At 49.0% G+C, this 7,466-nt stretch overlaps 1 protein-coding gene across 1 annotated transcript; it reads right to left on the reverse strand.

Moving 5' to 3' along the window:
* Positions 1–184: 184 nt before the first annotated feature.
* LOC149369852 (uncharacterized) lies at positions 185–4,996 on the reverse strand. The gene is made up of 4 exons (XM_089576621.1): positions 4,482–4,996; positions 3,558–3,975; positions 2,190–2,256; positions 185–288 (listed from the first exon to the last, which is right to left on the reverse strand). Exons 1-4 carry the CDS (start codon positions 4,994–4,996, stop codon positions 185–187), a joined length of 1,104 nt encoding a protein of 367 aa, XP_089432747.1.
* Between the last annotated feature and the right edge of the window lie 2,470 nt (positions 4,997–7,466).

A 7,466-nucleotide genomic window follows, 5' to 3' on the forward strand; every position in this document is an offset into this window, starting at 1 on the left:
TCACTGAGTACGAGTTGGACACCCTCACGGTTGACAACTCATGGAACATTCTTATCTGCGTAAAACGGCAGAGCATTCCAGCAGTGGCTTCTGTTTCGACGACAGGCGTGCAGAAGCTACGAACTGTCTCTCCCTCTAACATGCTGTCCGACAGCGGGTAGTAGTCATCATCTCTTTCGATTTTCTATCCGTTGCCAATGCCGGTGTCGCGAATGACGGGGTACGGCTTCCTGCAGCCATCGAAGCGCACCTCTTCGATGGAGCCATTTTTGTTCAAAGCACCCTGCACTGTAAACAAAAATATATCCAAAAGGGAGTAAAAATGGTGGCGGCCACCCTTTTTACTCCATTTGTGAAAACATTTACTCCATGAGTGGGGAGTAAAAAGGTGGACTGTCCTCCATTTCACTCCCATGAGGGAATAATGGAGTAAAAACGAGGATTTACCAGTATCTACTTCAGTCTGAAAAGGGAGTTAATTGTGCCAAATACTCCACCAGTGCCAAAATGGAGTAAAAAAACACCATTTTGTGCAATCCGCCCCGCCGCCTAGCGTCTCGTCTGCTTCTGGTCAGTTGTCGGATAATGGCGGCGAGTGACGACCGCTTGGTTAATATTGTCGCTGGATCTCTGCTGACTTCTGCTCCTTCACGGGCGCCTACCGCGGTACAAGATATCGACTTGTCGCCTTTTTCCGCTACAGTACGTTACAGAACTGAATTGCTCCTGTGAAGTCTCCAGTGTTCTAACGATACCTGACTTTCCTTTGTTGGTGCCGCCACCCCGCTGCAGCTCCCGCTTAAGCCTAATTCTCACAGGCTTTTTTCAGTGTGGTTCTCGCAATGTGTTGCAGCAGATTATGTGTTGCATGAACATGGAACTGCGGTAGAACATAGTGTCAACGCTGAGCTCTTGATTGAGCTCATGAGGCCACATTTTTCCTCAGCCATGTTTAAAATTCAAGCCTTAATGAAGTGAATATGAAAGCAAACACTGCCATTCCAAACTACCATCAGGTGTATTTTCTTCTTTTCTGCTCTGGTTTTGGGTCAAATATACCGTGGTGCATGACCGTGAAAACTACCCAGCATCTCCTTTTCAGTTTTCAACTATTGATTATAATGTTACATCCCTTTATCTAGGAACATAGCTAACCAAACGAGCTCGTACAGCAAAAGGAGACGACAAGAAGACGACTCCTGCCGCGTACGCCGCCGCTGGGCTAGCAGACGACGGGAAGAATGCGTGACGCGCGGTCACATTAGGGTAGCGCAGTTTCCCAACTTGGGTTGCCGGCGGCCCGCAGATTTACTGCCCGTTTCCGCCGCTGTCACTGCTGTAAGAATCAGCCTGAATGAAGATAAATAAACATGACGCCATTTTTGGGCTCCATCTCTGTGGGTAGTAAAAAATTTACTCCCTTTTCACTCCAAAATAACTCCCTTTATACTCCAAAATAACTCCCTTATATAAGGGAGTAAATAAAAACACCATACATATGGAGTAAAAAAGCCTCCTTTTGGGTGTGCGTTAGAGGACAAGCCATTTACTCCCTTTTGGGTGTTTTTTTGCTAACAGTGTGTTTTCATCCAAGCTGAAATCGAAAGGCAACCTGAGCTTCCGCAGCGACGTCAGGGTACGCACCACGTGGAAAAGGGGCTGGTCCCTAATGCAAACTCGAGGGTGTAAGTCGCATTCGTAACCTGATACTGAAATTAGCACACATGTCCCTTTTGAGAACTAGAAAGAGCATGGAAACGATCGCCAGCTATTGCACTATCCCGGCACCGGATAACGGCTTCGCCGGGGTCCAAAACTCATCGACTTCGGCGTGAAAATCAATCAGCTGTAAGCTAATAAGCGATCGACTCTTCCATCGCTCCTGCGTCACAGCTACTCTCAAGGTGCTCGTTTCGTGCGTATAGTGACCAGGTGCAGCCACTTCAGCGAGCTGTGTTGTTTCACAGCTTCACAGAAACGACGATATTCTTCCTTCTTCAGCATGATCACGTCCAGGCAGAGATCGCTGACGGCCGCGTGGCTCCTGAGCGCTGCTGTGACGCACGACATGCCTGGTGGCTGCCACCATCTCTACATTGGCTCATCAACAAATCGCTCCACCGCGAACCGATGTAACTCGGCATTTTTCGCTATCAGCTTTGCCAGGAGACTGGCGTTATTTCCCTCACTGCCGACGTAGACTGTGTGGGAGGTGATCTCCTCGATGTCGGGCAGGGACAGCATTGCATTGCAAAGCTGCTCGCCGCACCAAGTTGAGGACACATATGCGCACAACTGTATTCACTTTTTAGGCGAATGCACTTGGCCACACCGTCACAGAAGTTGGACAAGTACCACGGGGGATTTAAATACGCCCCAATGTTTCACTCTGAGCGTGTTTATGCAGCTGTGATTCGTGTGCAGCCAGCGGAAGAGAACCGCCGCGCGTTCTTTGCGGCAGTCGCGATCCTGAAAGCTCTCGTCAGACGAGACGACGGTGACGAGTTCAGCTGTCCTGTACCCCGAGCTGCACGTTGACCTGAACCGAGACTCGGGTCCATTGTTCCAGCTTATTCTGCAACTCACAGCCGTGACAGCTGCTTGGAATGCACTGCGCCTTCAGATTGGCTCCGCTCGACAGTATTGCCTCCAGCTCCTTTAGTCTGGCGTACGCTCTGCCGGCGGAAGAGAAGAGCTCCGGGCACAGATCTCTCAAGCAGCCGCATGCTGATACATAGTGCTGTCTTTTGGATCCATCGTACCCTAAAAGAAAGCAGAGCGCGTTCGAATCAGACTTTGTGGCGTAAGATGTTCTGCACTAATCCACCATTTTATTTTCTCAAAGAAAAGAGAGCAAAAATAGAAGAGCGAAGCACCATCAAAAGAAGAGCTGACGTTGTATTCCTACATTTCTCTACATTTCCTATCTCCCATGCGAGGACGAAATATTTTGAAAGAGCCAACAAAGAATGAAAAAAAAAGAAAAGAAAGAATGTTGACCCTAGGATGTTGCAAGGAATGATTTATTCAAAGAACAATAATCTGTGCATGGCTCGCAGTGCAATAAAAATTACAGGGTATTTAGGACACGCATGACTATAGAGCACAGCAGTGGTTGAAGGGACACAACAGGTTATAAGCACCGTGGTACCTCGTTAATCTGACCATGTTTGTTCCACAGCAAACATGTCCATAAAGCAAGCCATTTAATAACGAATCGTGATGAAAAACATTTTCCACAGAAAAAAACGCTTTATGCTTCAACTGCGTACTGTGCGATGTGAGTGCACGTTAAAGAACCCCTGGCGGTCGAAATTTCCGGAGACCTTCACTACGGCGTCCCTCATAGCCTGAGTATACACGTATTGTACGTTTTGTTTCCTGCACAACATATTTACTGCTATCGGTAAAACTCCACAATTTCTTCCCGAACAGCTTGTCCAGTGCCTAGCACAACGTCAGTGGTGTACGTGCGCTGGTTGTTCAAGAACCATGCTCTTAGCCTCAGCCTCAGCATGCCACTGTAGGAGCACCTCATCTCGAAAATGCTCGCATACGTTGTGCAAGACAAACCTTGCATGGATGGCAAGGCGAGCATTCTCAGCTGTGCACTCCATGCGCTTCATAACAAAGCGGAACCTCGCCTTCACCCTGCCAAATGCGTCTTCCACTATCCGCCTGGACTTTGACAGGTGATAGTTGAACGTCTTTTTTGCCTCGTTCAGCTGCCCTTGGTGGCTAAATGGCTTGATTAGGTTGCCAGTCAGGGGCAATGGCTGGTCGCACAGAATGAGCGGTGGCACTGCTGTGCCACTCATCATGGCAACTGGCGACTGAAATAGAGGTCCGTCGACGATGTCTGGCAGGCTTGACCTGTGGTACACATAGGAGTCATGGTACCGTCCTGGCCTACCAACGCTTATAAACATGAACTGGTATCGGTGGTCCGCCAGGGCCAGAAGGATTATGCTGTACCTGCAGAGTTTTAGGACAAGCGAACAGGTAACATGAATACAGTGGAAATATAACAACTTCTAAAAAGTGAAAATGAAACATATACGGCCAGTAGATGAGGAGAGAGAGAGACGTCATCCCCCTCCCTCTACGAGGACACAACATTAGCCCTATTTCTTTGAATTAAAAATATTCCATACAGAGTTAAATTGACCCTCCCACCGTTCTCTACTCCACTGCTTCCTCAGAGAGTGCCAGCACGGCATGGGTCAGCACTGCCACAGAAATCAAGATGGGCTAGGAGTGAACTATCTTAAGTGAAAGAACTGAGGAGGCTTGTTTGTACGTGCTGTCGCTGCTTTTGTACCACACAAATTAGCGGGAATAAAACACAGCTTTTAATTCAGGTACTCAGTAGGAAGCTACGCGACATAAAAGTATGACTCTGCTGCACATCCAATCACAGCCTCTTAAAACGAATATCATACATTTTAACATGTGATGGAATTATAGAAACTACTTACTACCCCTCGTAGTTCTTGTAGTCGCTAGCGTGTTCTTCCGGCGGCGACACGGGGAAGTGACACCCGTCCAAGGCACTCACTGCGTGCGGGAATGCAGATTCGGCGAAAAACTCTTGCATGGGTTCCTCCATGCCTTGCGCAGACGGCGTCCGGATCCAGGCGGCATGCAGAACTTCAACGACGACCAAAGAAAACTCGTGGGACACTGCATTTACAGACGACCGCCCGACACCGAAAACGAGGGCGACGGTCCTGTCTTCCGCCGAGAAGCATAACTTGAAAAGTCCGATGGCAATCCACTTCTCGACAGATATAGCCTCGCGCATATTAGTGTCCATGCGCTGCAGCATCCGCCGGCACTTGTCAACTATATAGCGAAACGTAGCGCGTGTTACACTTCTTTTAAACTCCAGTTCGCTGAGCTGGGGCACAATTCGTTCGAACCACACTTCGTTGCGAGGGAGCATCCACACTCTCCTTTCCACTCGTGCAAATGCCATGGCAGCTCCGATGATCATGCCGTTGAGGAAATGTAGCCGCTCCTCAGTTTCGTCGGCTTCCGCTTTTGCCGCTTCTATTTCAGAGTCCAGCTGCACGATGTTAACTACTCTAAAGCTATCTGAAAATCTTCGTTGTCATTCATTTTCAAAAGGTTGCAGAAAACAGCGAGCGACCCGCGCGAGCAACGCAGCAGTGAGAAACCAGTGTTGCCAACAAACTGCAGAAAAAAATTATATATATATATATATATATATATATATATATATATATATATATATATATATATATATATATATATGACGTCACGCCTGTGCACTCTTGCCTCTTTTCTAACACAGAGGCGTTTAGTAAGAGATAAATACAAACTTTTCTTGGGAGAGGCGTTTTATTGCAGAAAGGTGCAGTTTTCTAACGGATTGCAACTATAAAAATTAAATGTTGCTGCTATACTTTTCAAAAAACTTGACGGCAGCAGCGCCCCTGAAGCATGGCGACAGAATGAATACTGAAGCTTTCGAATGCGTTTGGAAACGGTCGTGTAGCACCGCGGGGGTCCGTCCTTTCCGAATGTCGTTCGACTCGAATGCCATTCCAACGTATCCGTGTAGCACAGGTATAAGCTACACGCTGGCACTACAGTCGAGGACATCCTTCTGCAGCTATGTAAGGAAGGCTAGGCGCAGAAGGGAAGAAGTCCAAACCATGAGGCCTTGTGCAGGAGCTCATTTCTTTCCTTTTATTTGGGGACGGACTACTTAATTAAGCCTACTTAAGAATTCAACACAATGGACCTTTTCCAGTAATGTCCTGTGGATGCGCCAAGCCACTTCTGCCATTTTAACCGACCGCACCTACCTGCTAGGCGAAACCAGTAACCCCACCCTACAGTTGTAAAAGAATTCTCGCAGAAAAGGCGGCAGGAAGCTTAGGCGACCCAAACCGGAAACTATAAATTGGTGGGTTACTGGGAAATGGTCCATTGTCTGACCCAGACATCCTTCTTTGCTCAATGACTTTAGAGGGGTTAACTTTTGTGTGCATCGGTCCCCCGAACTTTGGCCAGAAAGTTCTGGGTTCTGAAGGGCTATGGGTCTACTTTTTGTACGCGGAAGAACGAATACTTTCGTGGGGCGTGCAGTTTACACACCTGGAGAGGGAATAGAACTGGTGAAGCAAGGAAGAGCTCAGGTGCCTCTCCCTTCGCGAGAATTAGCAGCGGGCCATTACTTCGCATTACTTCCTGTGTAGTTGAAAAAAATCTTCCTTTCATTTAATCGCACAGTCATAGATCTGGAGGAAAAACGTGTTCGACCAGCGCTGCCCCACTCTTTAAAATAATCTGGGAACTATGGTACACCCAGTGCGTCGTCTGCTCTTTTGGTCCGTCGCGTCCACTCAACGCCATCGGATCGCAGGCCAGTTTTTAGTGGCCGCATTTGTTTTTCCAGTCCCGGACTACTTGCTGGCAGGTCTCGGCTTCCGCTCGGACAGGAAAAGCGTCATGGTCACATGACCTACTTGCCATAGGCTGCTTTCGAACACGGCGCCAGAGCCGGTCTCCCCCTCGGTTACCGTACAAGGACGCTGTCATCTGCTAGCAGACGATGCAAGCCACGGCCACTACGACGCCGAAGCAACGCCGAAGCAACGCCGTGCGCTCGATCTTGATACTGAGTCGATTTAAAGACTGTACTGTCAGCTTAGCGTAGGTGCATTACAGAACTCTGCTTCGGAGGTATGCTCGCCGCTACTGCTTGCGGCGAAGTTCGCACAAAGTAGCCCAACTCGTTGCGGAAAGGCGGATAGACGAAAGCCTCCGCAAAAATGTTGACAACAAGCTCTATAGCTGCTCCAGTATACGAGTGGTTCACCTGCGACGCTTTCAGGTAAGCGTACAGACAGCATGTGGCAAAACAAGCGAACAAGAACCTCTTGACGACACGAGCAAACAATACGCGCTCGCAGCTCCGAACGCGCGTCCGTGTGCGGTGGATTTCAAGAAAATAAACGAAGATGCAAGAACAAAAAGTCTTGCGATGGCTCAGAGAGGAGCTACGGAGCTCATGTGAAGGTTTAACGCATGATATCGACCTCCAGGAACACGTAAAGCACTCAAAATGCACACGGAGTCTAACTTAATATGGCTGCCAGCGCGGCGCGCAGCTATCGTCTGCTGCCTTCTCAGCAGCCCCAAGCAGCCCGCGAACTGCCATAGGCTAAAAACGAACGCGTTGCTATGGCGATGCAAGCAGGTGGGCGGAGCTTTCGGGCTGCCCGAGAAAAACAAATACCGGACTCGAGTCCGCAAGTAGTCCCGGACAGTCCGGGACTGAAAAACAAATGCGCCCAGTGTCGCATGAACACGTGATACGGGGGCGAACGGACCGTCATGTGAATCGGCCTTTAGCAGTGTCGCAGCGCGGCTGGGCGGGCAGAGCGAGGCGAAGACAGAGGCGGGTATTCGTCGGCAGGAACAGTGATGCATCG

The sequence above is a fragment of the Amblyomma mixtum genome, chromosome 1 (assembly GCF_055824585.1).
Source record: "Amblyomma mixtum isolate Tamu chromosome 1, ASM5582458v1, whole genome shotgun sequence".
NCBI lineage: Eukaryota > Metazoa > Arthropoda > Arachnida > Ixodida > Ixodidae > Amblyomma > Amblyomma mixtum.

What these genes read in the sequence shown, in the direction of transcription:
- LOC149369852 (XM_089576621.1), bottom strand. Translation starts at nt 4,996, where the DNA reads ATGATCATCGGAGCTGCCATGGCATTTGCACGAGTGGAAAGGAGAGTG. An exon ending in GACTACAAGAACTACGAGGG is followed by an intron (nt 3,976 to 4,481) that starts GTAGTAAGTAGT and finishes AAAACTCTGCAG; the next exon opens with GTACAGCATAATCCTTCTGG. An exon ending in CAAGGTTTGTCTTGCACAAC is followed by an intron (nt 2,257 to 3,557) that starts GTATGCGAGCAT and finishes TGCGGCGAGCAG; the next exon opens with CTTTGCAATGCAATGCTGTC.